The following is a 27,709-nucleotide window of genomic DNA, read 5'->3' as shown; positions in this document are numbered from 1 at the left end:
GACATGTACATGGGTACCATAGAGGTGTAGTGGATCTTGTAGACCAGGCCCATTGCAAGTAGCTGTACTCTGTCGTCTACTCTAAGCCATCCTAGGTTGTCAAAGTGGGCAGAGGTGAGGTGGGTTCTAGATGAAAGGTCAAGCAGTAGTCTGACCTTTGCTATGGTACCATGACGTGCAAGCATAGTCATAGTACCCTTGAATGAGTGCTCCTGCCAGAGTTTTCAGGGTGTTTTTGTTTACCAGAGAGGAGATCCGGTATAGGAATCTAGTTCTTTGATTGACTTTTTTTATTACATTGGATGCCATTTTATCACAGGAGAGGTTTGCCTCAAGAATAGATCCTAGGTATATAATTTCCTTCTTACTTGTGACAATAATGTCGCCCACTGCAACTGAGAAGTCGTCGGATTTGCTGAGATTATGTTTTTCGAACCGAAGAGAATGGACTCTGTTTTACCCAGGTGTAATGATAATTTATTATCGGCGAGCCAGGTGCAGATTCTGCCGAGCTCGGAGCTGAGGGTTTTTTCAACCTGCAATCTGCTCCTGTCAGAGACCAGCAGGGCTGAGTCGTCCGCGAACAGGAACAAGTTGCAGTCACATGCTGATGACATGTCATTTGCATAAATTAGGAACAGTAACGGACCTAATATGCTTCCTTGTGGAACACCACAGCTCACTGGGAGGGGGGGGGACAGAGTACCGTTTACCTCCACCATCTGTTCTCTCCCCTCCAGGTAGGATTGCATCCAGCTCACCGATAGTCTATCAAAACCAATGGCTTTTAGCTTGTCAATCAGAATGGGGTGATTGACAGTGTCGAAAGCCTTTTGTAGGTCCAGCATCACCATGCCGCAGTATTTGCCCTCGTCCACCTCTTGTTTGATGTGGTCGCTCAAATAAAGAAGGGATGTGTCAGTGGAGTGGGATGTTCTAAAGCCAGATTGAAATTCATAGATTAGTTTATTTTCCTATTTTCCGCGAGGTACTTTTCGACCTGTTCATATACTATTTTTTCCATGACTTTCGAGATGGAGGTAAGTATAGAAACAGGGCGGTAGTTGCCTGGGTCCAATTTGCTGCCCTTTTTGTGCAGGGGGGTTACTCTTGCAATTTTGAAGTCTTTGGGTACTTTTCCCTGTTTTATGGAGAGGTTAATTATGTGAGCTATGACTGGTGATGGCGGTTGCTGAGTCTCTGAGGAATTTGGAGGGGATATTGTCGTGGCCAGTGGCCTTGTTAGGTTGGAGGGCGCTCAGTTTAATGAGTACCTCTGCTGTTGTTACCCTTGCTAGACTGAAATCATCTTTGCGTACCCCTAGGTTTTTGTAGTAGGTCATGATGTGATCTACTCCAAAAAGCCCTGAGTGGGAGGGTAATTTATTTACAAGAGTTGTGGCTATGTTTGTGAAAAAAATGTTCAAGTACTTGGCCACATCCAGTTTGTCTGTGATGAGCCTGTTATCTGTCTTTATGTTTAAGTTAGAAAATCTCGTTTTGAGTTTTTTACTGCAGTATAAGCTGGTTATTGAGTAATTTCCAAAGTTGACGGGGTTTATTTTTGTTTTCCTCAGTTTTGACATTGATGAAATTCTTTTTGGCAGTTTTGATCATGGAGCTTAGTCATTTCTTAGTCTGTTTCTTTCCATTTTTAGTTCAGTCACGTGGGCCTGGAGTTCACCGCTCGTGCTTTTGGCAAGCATTGACTGACTTTCATGTGTAGTGTCTAAGTGTTAAGCACTGCATCATCGTACATTTCATATTTTGCATGAATTTCACCAATATTGCAGAAGCAAACAGAGCCAACAGCTGTTATCGTTAGGACATTTTGACGGTGACGGCTTAAACTACGTCCCCCCCCCCTCCCCCTCTCTCTCCCTCTAGAGACATGTGAGGAAAGAAAGTAGAAGAAGGAAGGAGCTGCTGCTGACACATTCTGCTTAGCACCACGGACAGCGGACGATTAGGAGACACAAGCTATCCATCGATATTTTTGGAGAATCAGGAGACTAAATGGACAATGAGGAGTTTGGTTTGGGGATTTTCTGATTTTGATTGCTCTCAAAAGTATTTTGCGCTGCTTGGCAAAGTAAGCGTGTTCTCGTCTTTGTGTAATGTATGCGAGAGGTAAAAACGTAGCTTTTCTTTGGTAGTAAAAGTCCCTAAGCAAAGTTTAGATTAGATACCCTTTATGCATAACTAACACCAAGAGTATCAGGCGTTATTATCGAGCTCCAGGCAGGTCTGCCGTGCGTAAAAGCCGTGCCGCTGATACCAGCGATACTCCCGCTTGACGCGTGCGACAGCAGATGGATTGTATGTTTGCAGTGTCATGTTGATAGTCAGTGTTATTAAAATCGAAAACAGGTGAGTAATTACGCATATTACTCCTTGTTAAAAAACCTATTCGAATGTAAGATACAAGACAATATAGTATTTGGATTTGGCTCAAGGCGCATGGTGAGCATTGAAAGAAAAATGAAAACACACACTTTGTCATTCCAAGGAGAGAGTAACAGTGGTCAGTACACTTGACTGCTATGAGTCGCCTACTTTATCTAAGGCACATAGCACACACCTAAATTCAAGACACTTATCAAATGGGTCAAACCACTGTTTCATTGTTGCCTAGTGAGTAAGTAAAGTTATTCCAATATAGCATCCTTTTTTAAAAAAGAAAATAGAAAAAAAAGTACAACAAATAAACATCAGCAGAAACAGAACTTAAAAAGATACAAAAATCACAAACACTCGAGGCGAAACAAGGGTCTTTTAGTGAGTTTCCAGCTGCTTTTTAAAGGCTTCTACATACATTGATTTGTTTCTGTTCCAAAGTAAACATGGAAACTAACAAGGCGGAAGTAATGACTTTCTTTTAAATGAGTAAAAACCTGAGGTAACAAATCTACATCTGGACTCTGGCACCATCATCCTCTCTGAAACCTACAATGGAGCCCCCTGAGCAAAGCTACTGGTTTCCCCTGGCATCAGACCTCAACTCCTCCTCTGCAGCCCCCCCGTCGCCTTTCCTCTTCTCCTACCTCCACCTCTCCAACATCTCCTCCAACCTGTCCACTCAGAGTGTCCCCTTCCAGGGCAGCAGCACCCTGATGACCGCTCTCATCTCCCTCACAATCTTCATGGTGGGTCTGACCGGCAACACTCTGGCCATCTACGTGGTGCTGCGCTATGCCAAAATGAAGACAGTCACCAACATCTACATCTTGAACCTGGCTGTGGCCGATGAGCTCTACATCATCGGGCTCCCCTTCCTCACCACGCAGAACGTGCTCTCCTATTGGCCATTTGGCACCTTCCTGTGCCGCGTGGTCATGACAGCAGACACCATGAACCAGTTCACGTCCATTTTCTGCCTGACGATAATGTCCATCGACCGCTATCTGGCTGTGGTTCATCCAATCCGCAGCACCAAGTGGAGGCACCCCCGCGTGGCCAAGGTGGTGAGCGCAGCCGTGTGGGCCGTGTCCTTTGTGGTGGTCCTGCCTGTGTTCATCTTCTCTGATGTTCAGGTAAAAACTTCAGTCCTACATGTGCTTCACCTTTTCTGTTTAGCTTGAACTAAAGTGTAGGATCCTTGGAAATCTACACGGGGAGGGGGTTTTCTTCCCAAAATCCATTAAGTTGCACCACCATGTTTCTACAATATCTTAGAATGGACAAATTCAACTTTGGCTCTAGAGAGGGACTTTTACATTTTGGTGTTTACTAAAGGCCATCGCAAGGAGAGGTGAAAGGAGTGGTTTTCAGTTGGTTTTCATCAACCTCACAGCTAGAGACCAGAAACTCATACACACTTGAACTTTAAAAGCTCCTCCTGATTAAAAATCCTTAATGTTCCACTAAGTCTAGTTAAAAGCTCATATGGAATTAGAAAACACAGTCGGTTCATCCCTTTTGTTACATCCCAAATTGATATGAAAACAAGGAATTGTTTAAATAGTCATAGTTATGTAGTTCAACATTACTCCCCCCTCAGCAAATGATTACACGTTTTCATCGATCATCTTGAATTGAAGCTTTTTTTTATCTTTAGGCTGTATTAAATGGAACATATTATGCTCATCTTCACATTTAATTTTTGTATTTAGGGGCTCTTCTGTCTCCATGCTTTAATGTTCAAAAAGCTCTTTATTTTTCTCATACTGCCTGTGCTGCAGCACCTCTTTTCACCCTCTGTCTGAAACCAGAGCCCAGTCCGCTCTGATTGGTTAGCTGGCCATCTCTGTTGTGATTGGTCAACCGCTTACAGATGTCTCACCCCTTAGCCCTACAATCATGTACAATGTGTTTGAGTGCTAGCCAATAGAAGCGCAAGTGTAACAAAGTGATGTCACTATGTGTCGGAGACAAACTCCCTCCGGAGGGAACTGTGGGATTCTAGCATTTGCAGACCAACTTTTTCAAAATAATGTTGAAGAACAGATAACATCTGTCACAAGATCAGACTTAAAGGGATCATTTGAATTCCGCAAATTACACTGAATTCACTTTCTTGTTGAGAGAAATACAAGGATATTGATTCCAGATTTGTGTCTGTTAAATATGGAGCTAAGGGCATCACAGGCTTAGCTTAGTATAACAGCTGGAATTGGTTATGTTCATGTATATACAATAAATACAATGATGGTCAACAGAAACATTTGCTGATGGCAAGAACAAAGTGGAGCACTCACTGTACCAGCCAGATAATTTCTTAAGGCATAGATAGAGACCAAAAACAGAGCTAAAATAAATGAATAATAGAAGAACATTTTCAAGGCAAGAAATTCAATAATTTGTCTCCTAAGACTTAACTGAAAGAATGCCTTTGCCTTCTTGAACCTTTTGAGAATTCATGATTATACAAGAGATTCTTTGATGGAAAGAATACGCAAGTTGTTTTTGAACTAACTGAATATCCGAAGGTATTATATGAGAGGAGAAAACACTTTTAAAATAAAGGTGGGTGGAGAATATTCCGAACAAAGTTTCTTCAGTCAACGTCGAACCATACTGCTGAAGGCCGTTGATAACAAAACGACAAGTTACTTGCCAGTTAGACAGTCGTTTCTCTAGGCAAACACAAAATGTAACAACATAAAGTCTGGAAATGTCATCCACAAAGCAAAATGTGCTTTCTTGAGAAAGCAGATAATGTTATTGGAATTTCTCCTAACATCCCTTTCTGCATTATGAATACGCTTTATAGTTTCAATTGAAGTCTATTGTTTACTGTGTTTTGCTCCCAGTGTGACTGAGCAGATAATTGCAATTTGTATTTGTTTTACTCAGGTTAATTTTATGTCCTTTATAGGAGACATTTAACTCCTGCAACATGAACTGGCCAGAGCCAAATAACGCGTGGTCAACAGCCTTCATCCTCTACACTGCCACAGTGGGCTTCTTTGGACCCCTGCTCATCATTTGCCTCTGCTACCTGCTTATTATTATCAAGGTGTGTACAAATGTGTGTTTTTGTGTGTGTGTTCTTGTGCTGTTATTAAATATTGATCATTTCAATCATCCTCAACATTTTACCAACATTTGTATCCCTTCAATCATCATTCAATGGGTGCAGATTAAGTCATCAGGGGTGCGGGCGGGCTTCACCAAGCGTCGGCGTACGGAGCGCAAGGTGACGCGGATGGTGGTGGTTATCGTGGTGGTGTTTGTGCTCTGCTGGCTGCCGTTCTTCATCATCAACATAGTCAATCTGGTGGCCATCATCCCAGAGTCCAGCGTCAGTGCCGGCATCTATTTCTTCGCTGTCAGCCTGTCATACGCCAACTCCTGTGCCAACCCGGTGCTCTACGGCTTCCTGTCAGACAACTTCAGGCAGAGCTTCAGAAAGGTAGGTTAAATATCCTCAAGGCGAAGGTTGAACAAGTAGTTTGACATTTTAGGAAATAGACATCTTTGCTTTCTTGCAGGGATATGGATGGAAGATCAATACCACTGTCATGTCTCTACAGGTAGTAGCCCTTTAGCTTAGTTTAGCGTAATGACTGAGAGCAGGTGGAAACAACTAGCGGTCCTGTCTAAAGGCAAAATAATCTTCCTAGGGTTATCTGACAATGATTGGTAGTGCGTTAACATGAAAAGCAAACTGCAGAGTGTAACACTTCTTATCTTGGACTATGCTATCTGTAAAATATCTAATTCAATGAAAAAAAACACAATTGTACCATCAATGAAATCAAATGACAAATGAAAACCTAGAGTACAATATATAGTGTCTCTTTAAATCCAGGTACAACTTAAATCCAGTTCCAACCTTGTAATTTCTTCAATACTCTACCACTCTGGCAGTGAGTTCAGCTATTCTCTCTTGATAAACCAGCAAGTCCTCTCACTGGCGCGAAGATCAAAGCAGTCCGTGGGTCTGGCTCGCCATCTTGTATCAGAGCGCGTGTGTGTGTTGTCCTCTCACTCGCGATCAACTTTCTTATCCAGTCCAAAAAACCTGACCTGTACGACAGGTCATGAAAGAATATAAATATAATATAAACTAACAATATAAATTATATAATTACATTTTCAAAACTACTGCAAACTTAGCTCTTTTGTCAATACAGCTTATAATGGGGCTCAAAATGGCAGCTTTACAGCTCCTCTGCACGTGTCATGTATCCTGTTCACACAAAATAACACACATTTCTCCTTGTAAAATACACATTAAAGCCACGTAGTTTCAGCCAAACAAAATAACAAATACAGGACATTGCAAGCCATTCCCTTACAGTTCAACAACGTGAAATGCTAACAATGAAGCTAACATTAAATCACTCATACAAAACTTTTCTATGAAAAGGTTTGACTCACCAAAACACCGTTGGTTAATGTTCTATACCGTCTACTGGGTTTCCCGACCGTGTGGATGGTATCTTTATCTTTTTTAGACTTTTTTTTTTTGTATTCTTTTTTTTTTACATATAATTGTAAGGCAATACATGATTGTCACTAAAAGCCTTGTTTCTATATTACAATAAAATATACAAAATAATTGATTAATTAATTTCAATAAAAATTCAAGTTAGTATTAAAGGCATAAAAAGACAGAAATGTATAATTGTTTCTTTAATAGAAATGTTTCTTCTGCCCGTAAAGTGTCCAAACCAGGCTTTTCTGGATAAGCTCATTTTTAAAACATAGTCATTGTCCATGCCGGTTTCAGTTGGATTATTTGTCACAGTTGCTCCGATCAGATCGGTCTCCTCCATTTTGTAGATTATTTACGATTTTTGAATCCACATAAACACATCGGCAAAATCCGGTTTACTTTGAGCATGTGTTTTAAACAGTTTAATCCCTGAGTGAATTGTTTCCACTTGCGCCGTCCTTTAATTCTTCATACAGCGGGAATCCAAATGAATTAATCCTGAGTCCAATAACCATCAAAGTCACTCCAATAGTGCTCCTTAATTACGCTTTCATCCTCCTTTAACAACATACTTCACATTCATCTAGTTTGTGACAGTAGTTGTAGCATTTTTGAGACTTTTAAACTTTAATTACCGCTGTTGAGCCCCCCCCCCCCCCCTTGTGTGTGTGTGTGTGGGGGGGGGGGGGGGCGCAACTTCCAACAGGAGTCATTTGGGGGGGGCTCTTGGGAAAAAAGGTTGGGAACAGTACCTTGTAATTTGTCATACTAGTTTTATTTATTATATTTTTAAAGGGATTGGTCAAGGTTATCATTGACCAATTTTAAACGTGTATCCTTTAATGAAATCACTTTTGAATGACTTTATGCTTACTATGTTTTAATGTGGGTTACAAGAGCAAAAATAGTTTGTACAACTACATTTACTTTTGATTATTTCGTCCTGGTTACGATGCCTACCTCAGCAGCGCATGTGCGTTGTGGAACCTCTTGCTTTTTAAATGAAAAGCCCTTTACATTGAAAAACATAGTGAAATATGTGTAGGACCTTATTTTGGGGATAATGCATTGACTTGAACGGCTCCATTATTTAGTGGAATATAGGATTTTGATTGTTGAATCTGTTGGGTTCAGAATTCCAGAAAAGACAGACAACTTCTAAGTTTAACTATTTATTGTAAAGAGAGCAAAATATATATATTACTTGGCCAAGGACTCATCACGTCTTTGGGAATCACAGGCAGCAAAGCTGTAATCTGTAACCATCAAATCTGTCAAGAGCCTCGAACCTCGTGCGACAATACATTTTATTACACAGGGCGTTGCCCGTACATTTATGATTGGTCAAGACTAGATGAAGAGATACCGCGGTTTAGACTTGGTTCTCTTTGGTTGGTGCGCAGACTCAGATAGAAGGCTTGTTTGAGACGCTTTGCGGCTCGCCTCGAAAGTAGACGAGAATAGCCGATCGCAGCCGGGGGAGGTCTCAAAAAGCTCGCCTGAAGTCGGACAGCTCGGAGTCCATGCTTGGGCTGCTTCTCAGGTCGACTATTTTCATTTCCTCGCTCCTCGGTCCTCGGTCTCACCGGAAGTTGATTTGCCTGCGCCATCTTGAGTACCGTCCCATGGCTCTTATTTCTGCCGGAGGACCGAGGATCGAGGAGCGAGGAGCGATCATGGAGGAGCCATAACCGAGGAACCACTAGACCATCCTCCGATGAAATCCTCAGATACTCACCCCGCCCCCTTACTGTGTATCGCTCACTGATTGGACGAGGCAGTGCATGCACTGATCTGATGCTTCTTGACATGAGAGCACTGAGCAGAGTGAAGAAAATACATGAACCTCACGGGAGTCACTCCTCAGTTTATACCGTGTTTTGTTTCAATTCATGTATCATTTAGTTACAAATATGTGATATATCTGAACAACAAAGTGGTCAAAAATCATTTAATTCATTTTTTGGAAACATTTTCATGATCGCTTTTTTCGTTTTACATTTTCATTTATTGTCATTTCCATTCAGTCAGTCATTAAGTGCTATTAAAATGTTAATATGCTACATATCCACACAAACACACAAAGTGTGCAATCCAATGAATGTTAATCCAACTGGGTTTTGATAGATAACATATCTCCTTTTCTTCTCTCAATTATTTTATTTCTATTGTGCACTCTAATCAATATTAATCAAACTATTGTTCGTTTATACATTTTAAGAATGGCGTTTATCTTTTTTGAGAATTAGTTCTTATTTTATTTTATTTATTGGGGTCTACAACAGATGATACAAATGTTTGTGTCAGTAAATGTGTACTAACAGAGGCGGGGGGGTTTGTGTGGAATAACGGGGACAGAGCTGCTGTCAGACGATCAGCTGTGCAGCGTCATCACAAACGGACGTCGCTTCACGTGACGCTCCGGAGGAAAGGACGTCCCATTGCTCTTAAAACTAATTTCCCTGCTTCTCGTGGTTTCCTTGCGTCCCTTCATGCTTCCCTGGTGGGAGGGACTAAACGCAGGGAAACGACGCAAGTGAGGGAAGCAAGGATTTCAATTAATCGACCTGAGAAGCAGCCTTGGAGTCGGCTTCGTCTTCTTCTTCTTCTCTCGGTTTTTTGGCGGATTGCAAACAACTTTAAGGTGCATACCGCCACCTCCGGAGTCGGCTTGACTCGGTTTGCATTTATAAAGAATGCACACATGTGTTTAATCGTTAATGTCAGATATGTACGAAGTAAATACATTTGTTCCTGCTCCACTTTATTGTAATTGCACATATTACAGGTACTGAGACAACGAAATGCAGTTTAGCTTCTAACCAGGTGCAACAAGCAGTAAAGTGAAAAGTAATGTACACAATCTACAGAATAAAATATAGAATGAATTGAATGATGAATAAACAGTGAGGGGTATGAATACACTAGATCAGGGGTGCCCAACCAGTCGATCGCGATCGACCGGTCGATCGCGGGGAGATTCCCAGTCGATCGCGAGATGTGTCTAAAAATAGAACAACAACATTCTGTTTTATCGTTAATGTCCTATAACATAATCTTCCCGTGCCAGAATAATGCACTTGAACGCATCAAAGCTTTGTGATTGGCCGGCGTGACCCCATGTGTCGGGGCGTGGCTGGTGAGCAGTGGGCACTATTTCGCTGACTTTGTCCGTGTCAACAGGAGTGACAGTCACACAAGACCACAATTATGGCAGAAGCAAAAAAGCCCAAAATATATAATTTTCACTCCGAGTGGGAGGATGATTATTTGTGTATCTATTCCAATTCAAAGTCCATCTGTCTCATCTGCAATGCGAGCGTGGCTTTATCGAAGAAGGGTAATTTAGGAGCGGCATTTCAAAACAGTGCACAAACGCTACGAGACGGAATTCCCTCCTAATAGACCTATCGCTAAGCCACGCCCCCTTTGAAAACTCGGACAAACAAAGCCGACCGTGAATGACTCTTGACAATGGCCGCGGGGGGAGTTCAAGTTAAAATAACATTAAAATAGAAGCAAGAGCTAATAAAAGCAACAGCAGATGAAAGTTAACAGTTAAAAGCAAGAGTAAAAAGGTAGCCATGTATTTCTTTATATAAAATATCTAATCTTGTTGCCTGTCGTGTGTAGTGGTGACTGTTGTGTAACCATTGAAATAATAATATGATGTTGAATGTTAGCAGTGGTGGTCACTACATTAAATCTATAACTATAACTGTCCTTGTTGGTCATCATTTTCACTGTTATGCACCTGGCTGACTGTAGCGTTACCTTTTTTTGGGTGAGGGTCTGTGTCTTTTCGGAGCAGCACACACGAGAGCCCGGATGGGATCTGATATTCCAGAGTTGGCTTCCCATCTCTGAAGTGCTTTGAGGTGAAAAGACAGTTAGCCAAAGTTAGCTAAAAACACCAGCTAACTAGCGAGGACGAAAAGTCAGACAGCAAACGTTGATGTTGATAACACTGTAGCTAGTTAGCTGGCTAACAAGTTGGCAGCTAACGTTAGCTAGCTGGGCTGGATATACGCTAGCTAGTTGGCAGTCAAAGTCAATCGTTAGCAAACTAATAGTTTGGTCTACGTTTCTAATACATACCGTCAAATATGATGTCTTTATGAATTGACCTTACCTTTGAGCAAACATAAGTGTCCTTGATAATTGTCTTCACATTCAGTTGTGTATGTGGTTGACGACACAGCATAATCCACCGCTGGCATTTGTCGAGTTTTCTTTTGGGCTTCTGAAAAGGTACGAAATATACTCCTCCATCCAGTCTTTCAGGGTACCTGGTGTCCGAAATTACAGGTACCCCACGCACAGCGTTTCACCATCAGATATTAGCTAGATAATAAACATAGAAACTGAACTCTTCACAGTGGTTTCGATCACAGACGTCTGGTTTTGGTTTGATGCGCCCCACAAACGGCTTTTCTGGTGATGTCCAAGTTTTCTGTCAGGAGGGATTTTCGCTGTGATATGATTGGACAAATTCTATTTGGGGCGTGGTTTAGCGATAGGTCTATTCTGCCCAACGCTCCCAAAAGGGGAGGGGCCTGAGAGCACAGCTAAATGCACAGCAGTCCATTTTCACCAGGCCCAACAACAAGAGCAAGGCTGCTACCATAGCATCTTATCGTGTCAGTCACGTTCTTGAGAAACACATGAAGTCTTTCAAAGACGGCGAAGTTGTGAAAGAAGCTTTCACAACTTCGCCTGGAGGCTGCCGACGCGCTTTTGGGGGACAGTAAAAATAACAGTAGCATTTCAACAGGTTTTTGATATAATAAAAACTCAAGTTAGATACCGTTATTAATCAGCTGTAAGTTTTTGTTTGTTTGAACTTATTCATTACAATTATTGTACAAAGTGGTATAAGAATGCAAACATTAAGATCTGTTCTGTTTAAATTGATTATAGTCTATTATCAATTCAGGTTAAGAAACTAGTGTTGCTTGCATCCTATTTTAAAGGCATTTATTTTTAAACTCTACTAAAATGCAACAAAAAAATGATTTGATTCTATTAATTTTGTCTTTTTTATTGCACTTTGGCAGCAGATTCCTGTGTAGCTTCAGATCTGAGTTGTCTTATTAGTAAGCCTCATTTACACTTTTGTAGCAACACTATTTTTATATAATGGCAAAGAAAGGGTTCAGAGTCTTTTCTTTTTTCCCTGGGTAGCACTGTTCAATGTTTCTTGAAAACATTACCCACTGTAGTATGTGACGTGTGAATAAACTCCAACTCTGTATCAACAACACTGTTGTGTAACTTCAGTTAAATACTTGTATGTGTGTAGATTAGAAAGAGGTAAGATAAAGGATCTGCAGTATTTTATGAAGTATTCATCGTACAAAGGTCAGTTTTATACAAGTAGAAGTGTGTATTTACCTGGTAGTAGGTTGTCAGTAACTACGCCTCTATTTGGACTGGTAGATCTCCGCAGACTGGCAACTTTAAAAGTAGCTCTCGGTTAAAAAAAGGTTGGGCACCCCTGCACTAGATATACACAGCAGCCTGAGAGCAGTATGAACAGTGTGTATGAATATGCTAAGATATATAAAGTATGAAAACGGTAAGCAGTGCAAGTATAGTATAAAATATATGGATATTAATTTAATGATGATAAATATTGTGGAACAATGATGAAAAATGTGAATGGAAGTGGCGACGTAAAACTGACACAAAACAACAACAACATTTTGCCCAGCCAATTGGAGAGTTTCATCACCAGCACGTGGAAAAAACCACCAATGAGCGCTCAGCTCGAGATACCAGCGAGTCGTTTCCCATCAAGCATTTCGCTTCCGCAGCCCGTGGAGAGGAACTGCGCCGCCTCGCCGCGCCTCGCTCTCAAGGCTGCGGGCGTCTTTGTCCCGCGAGATTTCAATGTCTCATGTAGGCGAGCCTCCAGAGCAAGTCGGACAAAATGACTAACCATCATGCAACGCACGAGCAAGACGTTGATCGAAATTGCGCAGGTCTGCGCAGGTCTCGCTTGTCTCAAACAAGCCTGAATGAATGAATGAAAAGTTTATTAACAGCTTGTATATTGGGTACAGTACAGTACAGCTCAAAACATACAATTGTTAAGGGGATGCAGACCAGAGAAAGACTTTCGTCTTGTTTACATCAGGGTCCCCCATTTCCAATTCATCATGTCATTTAAGACATATAAGACATATTTGACATACAGATGGCTTATTTACAATTTACATACAGGTGGTTTTTTTACATACAGATTGCTTATTTACAATTTTCATTTTAGATTTCGTTCTAATACATCCTAACCGGACATTTAAGACATACCAAGTCTACAGATATACAGTTAGTAACATAGTCTAAAATGCGAGTATTTACATAGATGGGGGGGGGGGGAAGCTGTCCATTGAACGACAGGTTGAGATTTGTACCATTACCGGGGCCAGTTTTGCAATGCTCTCCCCCGAAGGTGCTCTTTAAGAGAGGTTTTGAAGGTAAGTATAGTTTTACTTTCCTTTACAGTTGTGGGAAGAGCGTTCCACCTTGATGTGGCATAATTGCGAAACGTGTATTCCCCCTTTTTTGTGCCAAATCTGGGTTTCACATGATTTGTGGAGCTCCCTCTGGTGTTATGATCATGGTATTCCTTGACCTTTGGGAAGAATTTTGACATGTACATGGGTACCATAGAGGTGTAGTGGATCTTGTAGACCAGGCCCATTGCAAGTAGCTGTACTCTGTCGTCTACTCTAAGCCATCCTAGGTTGTCAAAGTGGGCAGAGGTGAGGTGGGTTCTAGATGAAAGGTCAAGCAGTAGTCTGACCAGTTTATTTTGCGATGTTTGAAGTTTTATTTTTAGCGCCTTGGAGGTGCTATGGTACCATGACGTGCAAGCATAGTCATAGTACCCTTGAATGAGTGCTCCTGCCAGAGTTTTCAGGGTGTTTTTGTTTACCAGAGAGGAGATCCGGTATAGGAATCTAGTTCTTTGATTGACTTTTTTTATTACATTGGATGCCATTTTGTCACAGGAGAGGTTTGCCTCAAGAATAGATCCTAGGTATGTAATTTCCTTCTTACTTGTGACAATAATATCACCCACTGCAACTGAGAAGTCGTCGGATTTGCTGAGATTATGTTTCGAACCGAAGAGAATGGACTCTGTTTTACCCAGGTGTAATGATAATTTATTATCGGCGAGCCAGGTGCAGATTCTGCCGAGCTCGGAGCTGAGGGTTTTTTCAACCTGCAACCTGTTCCTGTCAGAGACCAGCAGGGCTGAGTCGTCCGCGAACAGGAACAAGTTGCAGTCACATGCTGATGACATGTAATTTACATAAATTAGGAACAGTAACGGACCTAATATGCTTCCTTGTGGAACACCACAGCTCACTGGGAGGGGGGGGACAGAGTACCGTTTACCTCCACCATCTGTTCTCTCCCCTCCAGGTAGGATTGCATCCAGCTCACCGATAGTTTATCAAAACCAATTGCTTTTAGCTTGTCAATCAGAATGGGGTGATTGACAGTGTCGAAAGCCTTTTGTAGGTCCAGCATCACCATGCCGCAGTACTTGCCCTCGTCCACCTGTTGTTTGATGTGGTCGCTCAAATAAAGAAGGCATGTGTCAGTGGAGTGGGATGTTCTAAAGCCAGATTGAAATTCATAGATTAGTTTCTTTTCCGCGAGGTACTTTTCGACCTGTTCATATACTATTTTTTCCATGACTTTCGAGATGGAGGTAAGTATAGAAACAGGGCGGTAGTTGCCTGGGTCCAATTTGCTGCCCTTTTTGTGCAGGGGGGTTACTCTTGCAATTTTGAAGTCTTTGGGTACTTTTCCCTGTTTTATGGAGAGGTTAATTATGTGAGCTATGACTGGTGAGATGGCAGTTGCTGTGTCTCTGAGAAATTTGGAGGGGATATTGTGGTGGCCAGTGGCCTTGTTAGGTTGGAGGGCGCTCAGTTTAATGAGTACCTCTGCTGTTGTTACCCTTGCTAGACTGAAATCATCTTTGCGTACCCCTAGGTTTTTGTAATAGGTCATGATGTGATCTACTCCAAAAAGCCCTGAGTGGGAGGGTAATTTGTTTACAAGAGTTGTGGCTATGTTTGTGAAAAAAATGTTCAAGTACTTGGCCACATCCAGTTTGTCTGTGATGAGCCTGTTATCTGTCTTTATGTTTAAGTTAGAAAATCTCGTTTTGAGTTTTTTACTGCAGCCAAGCTGGTTATTGAGTAATTTCCAAAGTTCACAGGGTTTATTTTTGTTTTCCTCAGTTTTGACATTGATGAAATTCTTTTTGGCAGTTTTGATCATGGAGCTTACGTCATTTCTTAGTCTGTTTCTTTCAATTTTTAGTTCAGTCACGTGGGCCTGGAGTTCACTGCTCGTGCTTTTGGAAAGCATTGACTGACTTTTATGAAACTCAGAGCATTTTTTGTCTCTGGTTTTCATGGCGGTCAGTATGCCGGAGTGCATCCACGGCTCAGCGCGATTTTTTACCCTGGTTGTTCTTAGGGGGGCCAAATCATTGAGTATTGCAGAGAATTTGTTTTTGAAACCAAGCCATGTTTCTTCAACTTGTGTACCACTGAGCTCATCTGACCAGTCCAGGCTCTCCAGTTGTAGGTTAAAGGCCTCGCTAGAGTAGTTTTTGAGGTCTCTAGATATGACTGTTTTGTGACAGCCGGCCCTTTGTTTTAGCTTTTTGCGGGTACAGAATATCATATAATGATCACTTAAACCGCATGCTATAACCCCTTTACTGGAGATCCTGGACTTGTCAGAGGTCAGAATGAGATCAATGGTAGTTTGTGTTGTTTCACATACCCGGGTGGGTTGGGTGATTAGCTGGCTGAAGCCGTGCAGATCACAAATCCTACTGAAGGACTTGAAGACGGACGTGTCTTTACGTTGCATATCCGTGTTCCAGTCTCCAATAATAATTGTCTCTACATCCCCGACATCAGCCAAACACCCATCTAATGTATCATAAAAGTCACTCTGTTCCGGTGGTCTATAGATTGTCCCGACTATTACAGATTTAGCATTGTCAAAAAGAATTTCAACCCACACAGATTCGATATTTTCGAGGATTCTACAGAGGCATGGTGGGGCCATTACCAGATCCCTGCCTGTTCAGAGTTACGGAGGCATACTCAGCATTCAGCATTGAAGACAGGCCGCTTGTGACCACAATGAACATGAGACCTGACAAGCCCCTTGTGGAAAGTGCCTTCGGGATTGTGCAGGAGGGCAGTGTTCTGTCCTATCAGATGCCTGCTTTGACGTCTCGGTACACCACACTTCACACTGACACACCACCAACACCCCACTTGCCCATAGAGGGGTATGTGATCTTGCCATGTGATTTACCGCTGGTGTGCTCAGAAGAGGAGCAACTACATATGAACAGCTTATCTGTTGATTTGGAAATGTCTCACAAAATTGAGGAGGCTACCCGTGAGCAAAGCTCTAGCTCAGAGTGGCATCTGCTCCGCAAACCCAGGGTTACTGCCTCTAGGTTTAGAGAGATTTGTCACGTCAGGTGAGAGCTCTGCTAACTCTCTTGCAGAGCGAATACTCAAAGGTACAAGGCAGACTGCAGAAATGAGGAGAGGTGCCGAGATGGAGCCCACAGTAGCAGCTGAATACAGTAGACTGGCAAACGTGAACTACTCCCCTTGTGGCCTTGTCATTCACCCCTCTACGCCCTGGCTTGGTGCCTCCCCTGATGGAGTTGTTTTTGACCCAATAGAATATCCCCAATTTGGCCTTGTTGAATTCAAATGTCCCAATGTCCCAAATTATGTCGACTGCAAATATGTGCAGATAGAATGTGGCTCCCCTAAGCTCAAGAAAAGCCATACCTATTACTGGCAAGTACAGGGTCAACTTCTTGTATCTGGGATGCAGTGGTGTGATTTTGTAGTGTGGGCACAAGAGTGCCTGGTGCAAAGAATATACACAGATCCAGAAGTGCAAAGAGCAATCAGAGAAAAAGTAGACTTCTTTTTTTTTTACACATACATGCCGAAGTACCTGTCATTAAAAAAGTAGTGGGCACTGTAGCCATTGTTAACTCTGTAAGCAGTTAGCTGCTAGACCCTGGATCAGCCATCATTGTTTTTAGGAGGCAATCCCTCAATCATGTGTTCTGAATGACAACAAAATGTGATTTAAATATTTTGTTTTTGATATATATTGTTTGTCACATTTCATATATGTAAATAAATATACAATTGTATTTAAAAAGACAATAAAGTGAAGTGATTTGTGTAATGAATAGTAAATCATTGCATTTGTAAGAAATCATCAACGCATTGTAATTTGCTATTTACCATTTATTCAAACAAAACACTAGCGTGTGTCAGGCAACACGGGATTACGGTGTGCTCACCCAGCTTAATCACAGCTACCTGCACAGGTGTCATCATCTTGTCTTATTTCACCCATTTCTTGACCAGTGCTTTGTTCTGATAGTTTGACAGCATACATGCTACTGCAAACAGTTGGTTGATGTTGTAGGCATGGGACAGGAGGATGACACCATCAAAAAGTTTGTTCTCTTTTATCCTCCTAATGACACGCTCCACATGAACCCTCAGTCTGGCAATGGCCTGTGTCTCCCTCACCTGATAGGCTGGCATTTGCTTCTGCTTTGACAGAAAAGGTGGGCAGTACACCTTGCATTTGCAGCAAACGCTGATCAGGAAGCCCTTATCTACCATCACTGCCATGTTTTCAGTCAACAACGCAGCTATTCCAGATTGTTTGAAAATCTCCTTGTCGCTGACAGAACCACCATACAGACTGGAAACAAAGGTCACTGCGCCATGTGGGGCTATGCCAACCAGGGCTTTCATGGTGCAGTGAGATTTGTATGTAGAATACATTTCACTTTGGAGGAGGAGTGAGGATGGTGTTTGACACCTCAGCTCTGTGCAATCCAGGATCACCTGTGTGTCTGGGAAATCTTTGAATGCCTCTGGGAGGTGGGCTTGAACTTCTGCAGGTGTAAGCCAGATGCACTGTGACCCCAATAAAGTTGTAAGAAAACTCGTCCATGTTGCAATGATGCGGCTCACAGTGGACTGGTGTACGTTGAAGCGGTTTGCAAGGTCCCTCTCTTTCAAACCCACCGACAGGAAGCAGAGAAAAAGGAAGAACTCGTCAATTGGCTGAAGCAGCTGTCTCTGGAAGATAAACAAAAAAAGGGTACTATATTAATGTCATGAGTGTAGCACACCATGGGAAAAACATTAAGTTGTTTTAGTTCTCTGATGTATTCAAAAAGGATTGAGTACTATAGCCTTTTAGCCTACACGAAAGCAATGAAATGTCGGAGAAACATTTTCCCTTCAGTTTGTGTTTAGATTGTGTGTTAAAAGAAACGTAGCCTACCGTTGATGGACGTGCGTGTGTAACCACTTCTTCATTCCTCTTGGCAGCTGATATCGCTCTTGTAACACGAACCATTTTATAAATGGAAGGCTCAATCAAAAACCAGAAGGCCATCAGGTGGTTATAGCTCGGGAATCTGTACACAAAAGACACATGTCAGTCATTAATTGACTCATTAACTGTAACACATGGGCTAATGCTTTCCTCTTGTTTGCTATAATACATTACAATTCAAATAGACTGATTAAGAAGGCACTTGGTGCAGGTATAGTAATATACAGCAGTAACATGTAACAACTACATTAAAGCAGCAGTAATAATAATCTAAAACATACAGGGAACATTTTACACAGAATGACTACTTTTACTCTTCATTCTTAAGTGTGCAACTGGGAGAAACGCAGTGGATGTACTTTTACTTTGGTAAGGTTTTGAAGATTTCCACTTGTAGTAAAGTATTATCAGTATGTTGTTAGTATTAGTATGTTTTACTCCACCACATTTAGTTAACCTTCATAGTTTCTAGTTACTTATGAAAACACATGATTTATGATTCTACATGTTCAGTTCAGGAGTATTTTCAAACCATAGTATTTGTACTTATACTTCAGTTAAGTTGAGTAGCCTACTTATTCCAACACTGCATGCAAATAGTCAGCAGTCAAACGGCAGGTAAACAGGATTCTTTATAAGCTAACCCATCTCAAAAACTTGGATAGAATCTAGCCAAAACATTACCTGGTATAGAATCGGACGTAAGCAAAACTCTCGCTGGACTCTTAACTCCTGCAGTTGCTTCTGCAGATCCTCCACTGTTTTGGAGTTGTCTTCTGTAGCTTGAGAGGACATGTCCAGTGAAGCTGGTTCAGGGGTTGAGCAGTAATCATGGTCACGGACATCGATGTGCTCTTCCTGCTCCTCCCGAGAGACCGGTTCAGTGGGCCGCTCCCTTCTCTCCCAAACACTAGCCCGCGGTGTTTGAGCAGTGAAGTGATTCCACTCAAACAGAGTTGGGACAGCACCTTTCACAAGCCTCCTACGGCCATCAAGGGTTTTTGGCTCTATTAGTTGATCCGTAGCGAAGTGACGACTGCAGACCTTGGAGTGAGAGGAGAGTGTAAAGTTATCGCGTCGTATTTTAACCAGCCACTGTCTTCGCAGCTCGAGTTCGGTCGGAAAGCCATGGAAACTTAGGACGCCGTTGAATTTAGCTGACGCCGTACAAAGTGGGACACAGCAGTGCTCGGAGTAGTTTTTTACTTGTCTTTGCAAATGCTCCGTTTTGAAAATCTTCCGTCGACTCATATTTAAACCACAGATTTAAACAGTAAAACATTTGTGGACGCTCAGCTACGCAGACCAGAAGCAACCCGGAAGCGTCCGAGCAGTATAACGGCTAAGGCGGAAGTACGTCTCAGACCCTAGTGCATGTAGCCTATTTGTTTTCTCTAACGTTTCTTCAGATATAGCGGGAAACCATAATGTTGCTTCCTAGCTTTGCGGGGGAGCGCGGCTCCCATACAAAGTGAAGGCCGGTGCGATGTGCTGTTCTGACTACCTCTTTGTGTTCTCTCAGTCTCTGCACTCGACCTTGCTACTTTCAATATTGCAAGCTAAACTTTCTTCTGACTCTTCCCCTCGTTGGTATCTAACCCGTCAGAACCTGGGATTAGTGATTGTGTCTATTTATTCTATAGTCATAGCAATCTCATGAGCACAATAAGCATAATGTAATAATAAGAATCAGTCTTGTAATGTTATATAAAAATAGACTCCACAAATCACGTAACTCATATGAGAAACCTTTATCAAAGGAAAACCTGAGGAAAACTCAATAGAACTGACAATACCTGGTGTAAAAGTTGGGGTTGAAGAGCTTAACAATTAGCTGTTTTTAAAATTTTCAGTCAACCCAGCTAGCAACAAACTTCTTCTTTTAGTGTGGTATTTGTGAAGTTTTTACTTTGGCGCCGTCTGCTGGTAGTATCAAGAACGACAGCAATACACGGTGCTTTATCCCAGACATTATGACCCAAGGACACTGAGATGAACAGACTGATCTCATAGACGACCAACTTTCAATGCAATTGTCCAATTTTTCGTAATTTGTATGTCATTAGAACAATATGAAAGATGCTAAAAGAAAATGATATCCCAATCTTTGAGGATGACACCATTTATGTTGTTGTGGCCCTGCAGGTTCTGAGCGTGGGGACTGTGCGGTGCAAGACCAACGGTGTGGATGACGGCGACCCCAGTGCTCCTCGCACGGAGAAAACCACGGCACACGACTGCGTCCTTTTCTCCCAACGAAATCAGGCCTACCACGACCCCCAGAGCAGCCAGGTACGGTGTGCATCTGTGTGTATATGTTGTTGTTGTGTGTATGTGCGTGTGTGTTTGTTGGCGGATTTTGGGGGGAAACATGCCTGATCTATTAAAAATGACATTTCCACACAACAAAGCGTCATTGTCAATAAGAATATTCTCCTTGATTACATTTTATTTTGTCTTTAACAAATTCATAGTCAAAGTCCTTGTAGGGAGGTGGCCTTGGCTAAGTTGTATACATATGAGATAGCTGTTTGTAAAACCACATCTCAACTTTGCATTAGAATCTTCATTAACATAACAATAACACACTTCAAGTCAAACCTTGATCTTTTACTAACTCTTATCCAAGTGACTGACTCTGACTCTATTGAAACAGTAGACAGTAAACAACACTTTTAATAACACACACACACCCACCCCCACACACACACACACACACACACACACACACACACACACACACACACACACACACACCACCAATTAGTGTGATGCATCAGGTTTGGCAGGAATACTTATGCAGATGTAAACACATCATTAATCAACCAGGCGTGTGTGTGTGTGTGTGTGTGTGTGTGTGTGTGTGTGTGTGTGTGTGTGTGTGTGTGTGTGTGTGTGTGTGTGTGTGTGTGTGTGTGTGTTAGTACATCAGGGAGGGAGGTTGGGAGAGGAAACAGCTTAGACTCCCTGGAGCACAGCACTTGTCCAATTAGAGGATTTGTATGAGAGTGCTCTGGATATTTTTAGAAATATAGGTTCAATTATAAGAACATGTGGGGAAATGTGAAATTTGGGCCCAGACACTAAGCATATTGCATTTAAAATATTAGTTTACTTAAGCATTGTCTCTAGATTAGAGAAACAGCATGTATTTTGAAATAACATTAATAATTTACAAAGCACAAAAGACTAACCAAAGACCCTAACAACTAACTACCCAAACCAATAACTTCCATAACTAACCATGTCATAATTATTCACCTTTTCATCGCAATGAAAAACAAACATGACCCCCTTGATGTACACTGAACAAAAATATAAATGCAACACTTTTGTTTTTGCTCCCATTTTTCATGAGGTGAACTCAAAGATCTAAAACATTTTCTATAAATACAAAATAACCATTTATCTCAAATATTATTCACAAATCTGAAAAAATCTGTGATAGTGAGCACTTCTCCTTTGCCGAGATAATCCATCCCACCTCACAGGTGTGGCATATCAAGATGCTGATTAGACAGCATGATTATTGCACAGGTGTGCCTTAGGCTGGCCACAATAAAAGGCCACTCTAAAATGTTCAGTTTTATCACACAGCACAATGCCACAGATGTCGCAAGTTTTGAGGGAGCGTGCAATTGGCATGCTGACAGCAGGAATGTCCACCAGAGCTGTTGCCCGTGAATTGAATGTTCATTTCTCTACCATAAGCCGTCTCCAAAGGCGTTTCAGAGAATTTGGAAGTACATCCAACCGGCCTCACAACCGCAGACCACGTGTAACCACACCAGCCCAGGACCTCCACATCCAGCATGTTCACCTCCAAGATCGTCTGAGACCAGCCACTCGGACAGCTGCTGCAACAATCGGTTTGCATAACCAAAGAATTTCTGCACAAACTGTCAGAAACCGTCTCAGGGAAGCTCATCTGCATGCTCGTCGTCCTCATCGGGGTCTCTACCTGACTCCGATTCGTCGTCGTAACCGACTTGAGTGGGCAAATGCTCACATTCGATGGCGTCTGGCACGTTGGAGAGGTGTTCTCTTCACGGATGAATCCCGGTTTTCACTGTTCAGGGCAGATGGCAGACAGCGTGTGTGGCGTCGTGTGGGTGAGCGGTTTTCTGATGTCAATGTTGTGAATCGAGTGGCCCATGGTGGTGGTGGGGTTATGGTATGGGCAGGCGTATGTTATAGACGACGAACACAGGTGCATTTTATTGATGGCATTGTGAATGCCACAGAGATACCGTGACGAGATCCTGAGGCCCATTATTGTGCCATTCATCCACGACCATCACCTCATGTTGCAGCATGATAATGCACGGCCCCATGTTGCAAGGATCTGTACACAATTCCTGGAGGCTGAAAACATCCCAGTTCTTGCATGGCCAGCATACTCACCGGACATGTCACCCATTGAGCATGTTTGGGATGCTCTGGATCGGCGTATACGACAGCGTGTTCCAGTTCCTGCCAATATCCAGCAACTTCGCACAGCCATTGAAGAGGAGTGGACCAACATTCCACAGGCCACAATCAACAACCTGATCAACTCTAGGAGATGTGCGAAGGAGATGTGTTGCACTGCGTGAGGCAAATGGTGGTCACACCAGATACTGACTGGTTTTCGGACCCCCCCAGACCCCCCCCAATAAAGCAAAACTGCACATTTCAGAGTGGCCAGCCTAAGGCACACCTGTGCAATAATCATGCTGTCTAATCAGCATCTTGATATGCCACACCTGTGAGTTGGGATGGATTATCTCGGCAAAGGAGAAGTGCTCACTATCACAGATTTTTTCATATTTGTGAACAATATTTGAGATAAATGGTTATTTTGTGTATATAGAAAATGTTTTAGATCTTTGAGTTCATCTCATGAAAAATGGAAATTGACACCCGATGGACACACGAATATGGAATTGTGAATTTCGCACGAAGATGGCCCAGAACCACACACGAAGGCAACATTTACATTACATTTAAGACATACAACTGCAACGAAAGTAACAAAAACAATTATGTTAAAGTACTATGATACTGTACTGATATTTTCAGACTTTGTTCTTTACTTTATCCGTCTTTATATGTAATAATAATGAATAATTCCTTACATTTATTATAGCGCTTTTCCAGATGCTCAAAGCGCTTTTACAAATACACATTACACATATTTTTTATACATGCAATGGTCACTGTGGACAATACCCACAGGAGCAAGTTCAGGTGAAGTGTCTTGCCCAAGGACACAACGGCTTTACAGACACAGCGGCGGCGGGTTTCACCCCTTGATCTGATGATCATTGCACAGCGCCACACCGTCCATCTTCACGCCTCGAAGTCATCGAGGCGCTTTTACAAGTACACATTGATATCATACATGTACTGTGGACATTACCCACAGGAGCAAATCCGGGTGAAGTGTCTTGCCCAAGGACACAACGGCCTGACGCAGTGGCGGCAGGAGCGGGTTTCGAACTGGAGTTCCCCAGCACCCCCCTTGATCTGATGATCAGATGCAAAGACCACTGCGCCACCCGTCCCATGTAGAAGATATTAAGTTTTCTCCGTAATGTTGTTTCCATAGCAACAACAACTTCCTGTCAACTCGCCTTCAAAATAATATATTATATCCTTTTCAGTTTCACAGAACACAAATTGGGTTATTTACACAATATGTCATGATTTTGTTGTGCAATAAAACAACCCGATGGACACACGATAGAAGACATTTTCAAATTCGGCTCTGATCGTAGCAACATCGGGCCATTCGTGAGGGCATCTTAAGCCATCGTATGACCGCCAGTGGAGTTTCTCAGGCCCCGGCAGCAACTTCGTGAGCGGTGGAAAAATCTTTGGCATGCTAAAATATTGCCGAAGGACCTTGCGAAGGTTCATTTTCGTGTTGAATTCGTGTGTTAATTTTGCCCTTCGTAAGGCCATCGTGAGGGCATCTTGTTATCATCGGTGCCATCGGGCCTTCGCCCCGATCAGAGTGAGGGCGAATGCCCGATGGCACCGATGATAACACGAAGATGACACGATTTGACAAGATGCCCTCACGAGTGCCTTACGAAGTTTCCGCTCACGAAGTTGCTGCCGGAGCCTGAGAAACTCCACCGGCGGTCATACGATGGCTTAAGATGCCCTCACGAATAGCCCGATGTTGTTACGATCAGAGCCGAATTTGAACATTTCCTTTATCGGGTGTCAATTTCGGGACAGTGTGACGCGGGCTTAATAGGTGACCTTTAAGAAATCAATCAATTGACATAAGTAATTATATAAATATAAATATTTATTGATTCAAAAATGATTTTGTTACCTTCTCCGGAGCCTTTAATCTGAACTCCTTCCATAGCAGCATTCTTCTGCTTCTGAATGCAGTAATTGACCAACCAGAATCGATTTTCAACAAAACTGCGTATTAACAATGAGGTACAATTATTCTGGATCACATGCTACATTGTTACTGGTGAAGCCTTCATGTGTGTGACTGTAATTTGATTCATACCTAAATATACACCTTATTATGATGAATGAACCTGAACTCCATTTACCACAATTCCATGTTGTGTAGATTTATTTCTGCTGCTAAATGCTGAAAGGTGGGGATAGTGGCTTATCCTGCACACACATACAATCAGGATATTTTCATAAAAGAATCAAATCAAGGGGTTATACCAACTCAGCTCCAAGCAACCAGACGTAGTAACCAGTCAGTCCAGTCAGAACCTTCTCTAAGGTCTCCCCGCCCCCAACCTACTAATCATAAAAAACTGAAACCCCATAAAACCCCAAAAATATTAATAACATTTAATAATATTAAAAATAGTATCAATTCTGAGGATAACTAAATAAATAAATAATTAAACAAAAGCCAGAGAGAAAAAGTGAGTTTTAAGTGTTGATTTAAAAAACCCCAGGGTCTGGGCCGACCTCACATGGAGGGGCAAAGTATTCCAGAGCCTAGGGCGAGCCGCTGCGAAAGCTCGATGCCCTCGGGTTTTAAGCCTGGTCTTAGGCACTACCAGCAACAGCTGATCAGCCGACCTTAAGGCTCTGCCTGGGGTGTAGCGATGGAGGAGTTCGGCTATATAGGCAGGAGCCAGCCCAGTTAGGGCTTTAAAAACAAATAAAAGGAGTTTAAAATCTATTCTGAACCGAACTGGAAGCCAGTGCAATGAAGCCAGAATTGAGGTGATATGGTCGCGCTTTTTATGGCCAGTGAGAAGACGTGCAGCTGCATTCTGAACTAGCTGGAGGCGTCTAATTGAGGCCTGATCCATACCCACATACAGAGCATTGCAGTAATCCAGTCTCGAAAGGCGTTAATAACCCTTTCTAGGTCTTTAAAAGATAAAAACGATTTGGTCTTAGCCAATAGTCGTATTTTGAAAAAGCAGGTCTTGACTACAGTGCTAACCTGCTTATCAAATTTAAAGGCGCTGTTGAAGGTCACTCCAAGGTTCGTGACAGAGGGGAGGATATTTGTATTGAGGGAGCCCAGAATATCAATCGGGGAGACTGTTGGTTGGGGTCCAAAAAAGATGACCTCGCTCTTGCTTTAATCAAAGGGAGTAAAGAGGGAAAATGCATCAAAGACTGCGGCAAACTCAAGGTAATCATTGCAAAATGGGGTATAATTGGCTTGTAATTATTCACATTTGTCCTCCTTTCTCTGCCCTAACATAATGTAGACTCACCCAAAGGGGAATTAACTGAGCCTCTACTGCTTTTCCCGCCCTTTTCCTTTATTCCCCTTCCTCTGCCTCTGGCTCTCTTTTTCTCTCTCTCTGAAGATCTCTCCTCACCCTCCAGGCTCGCCCACCTCCCACACAGCAGCAGACCTGCACCGCTCCACCCCGACACCTCAACCTTTCTCCTCTTGCCCAGGAGTCGGACCCCCCACCACCCCGGTAGACTCCACAGCGGCTTCCATGGTAACTCCGGCTGATCTTCCCACCATCACTGCCCTGACCTCCCCCACCTCTCCCGCATCCATAGCTCCTCCGGAACAGTAGCCAGCGATCGATGGATATCATGGGGTTGTAGGAAGTGAAAAGAAAAGCGGAGGAGGAAATATATAACATGATGTCACATGAGTGGAAGCATCGAAGTAGCTGATGAAAACAGAAAAAGTGGATGCTTGTCGGCATTTCCAACCTAAAAGGCATTTCCGGGACTATATTTTGACAACACTCCTAAATGCATTTCAGCATTTTTGATCCATTACGGTAAACAACATCATCATCACTTACGAGTCACGGTGAATCTTTACCTGTATGAATAGCTCAGCTGTTCAACAACCTCCATTTCTTTCCATCTGACACAAGTGCCTTTTCAGACCGCTTTCGGCTATCTTCACAGCTCCTGAACAGACGGGAACATTACAACTACAGTATGTTCTTTCACATTCTGTTTATCTGTCACTCAACATGTTAGAAGGTCATTACTTTTCAGGACCAAAAATGCCATCGAGGACATATTTCAATACAGCGGAGGAGATTTCCTGCAGGTATAGATAGGACATTTCCTGCAGGTACAGGAAATGTTTATTTATGTTTAAACCGGGCATTACAACGTTCCATTTTTGCACACCACACATTTTGATTAAAACTGAAATGATTATTCCTAGTAAAAATCTTGCCTACTACAGCTTTAATGAAATAGCTAAACATCACAAAGTACTATAGTGTTGAGTGTTTCTGCATTATTGTACAAGTGTATTGTGTCCGTTTCAAGGTCCTTGTTACTTTGGTTCTCCTCACTTAAAGAGGAACACCACCTAAATGAAAACACCAATATCTTATTTCAATGGTGCAGGAAGGTTCCATCATGATAATTGTGAACATGAGATACTCTCTCTCAAAGCCACAAAGAAGAGAAGAGAAAACCAGTGGTCAAATCTGTGACTTCATCAGGTATAAAGTCTTGAGCATGCAGCTCCATAGACAATTACATTTTATTTATAAACCCAAAAGGCATTTTTCTTTTGTAGTTCTATTGTAATCCATTACCCCTGAGTGCTCTGTGTTGGAGCAGTTGGAGACTTTATACTTTACGACATCACACATTTGAGTCTGAGCGCTCATGGATGAGTTTATGTTTACTAATATAATTATAAAGAACCACAGGAATAATATGTATAAAATAAGAAGTTAAAAAAAAAAGTGTCCTGCTTTAATTGGAGTGGAAAGTTGTATAGCTCTGTGTTAAAAGTCTGCTGTAACACTTTCTGTGACTATTTTCAAAAGATGGCTTGCTTGCTTTATCAGCTTCTCCGTCACAGGAGAGGTGACTCTATGCCAGCTAAGTGTTTTTCTGTACACATGTTGCCAGCATTGAACACAAAACCTGTTACCTCTCTGTAAATAT

General features: G+C 42.3%; 2 protein-coding genes across 4 annotated transcripts; one reads left to right on the top strand and one right to left on the bottom strand.

Annotated features, from left to right (window-relative positions):
* The first annotated feature begins 1,927 nt into the window (after positions 1–1,927).
* LOC117561704 (somatostatin-like receptor F_48D10.1) lies at positions 1,928–27,504 on the top strand. Of its 3 annotated transcripts, XR_004571422.1 has the most exons (6): positions 1,928–3,533; positions 5,318–5,458; positions 5,582–5,854; positions 20,474–20,620; positions 25,777–25,952; positions 26,134–26,264. XR_004571422.1 is itself a non-coding variant. In XM_034239266.1 (5 exons), the coding sequence occupies exons 1-5, from the start codon at positions 2,952–2,954 to the stop codon at positions 26,252–26,254; spliced, it is 1,245 nt and encodes a 414-aa protein (XP_034095157.1). In that variant the 5' UTR covers positions 1,928–2,951; the 3' UTR covers positions 26,255–27,504. The 3 variants fall into 3 exon arrangements, 2 of the variants coding, with proteins under 2 accessions (XP_034095157.1, XP_034095155.1); XM_034239266.1 differs by lacking the exon at positions 25,777–25,952 and having other exon boundaries at positions 26,153–27,504; XM_034239264.1 differs by lacking the exon at positions 25,777–25,952 and having other exon boundaries at positions 26,134–27,504.
* Positions 17,197–19,179, bottom strand: LOC117561705. Its single transcript, XM_034239267.1, has 3 exons — positions 19,013–19,179; positions 18,275–18,410; positions 17,197–18,066 (listed from the first exon to the last, which is right to left on the bottom strand). Exons 2-3 carry the CDS (start codon positions 18,386–18,388, stop codon positions 17,314–17,316), a joined length of 867 nt encoding a protein of 288 aa, XP_034095158.1. The 5' UTR covers positions 18,389–18,410; positions 19,013–19,179; the 3' UTR covers positions 17,197–17,313.
* Positions 27,505–27,709: the final 205 nt, after the last annotated feature.

The sequence above is a fragment of the Gymnodraco acuticeps genome, unplaced genomic scaffold (assembly GCF_902827175.1).
Source record: "Gymnodraco acuticeps unplaced genomic scaffold, fGymAcu1.1, whole genome shotgun sequence".
NCBI classification, from domain to species: domain Eukaryota; kingdom Metazoa; phylum Chordata; class Actinopteri; order Perciformes; family Bathydraconidae; genus Gymnodraco; species Gymnodraco acuticeps.
Note: the sequence above shows the minus strand (reverse complement) of the source record. Positions and strands in the feature narration are given on the sequence as shown.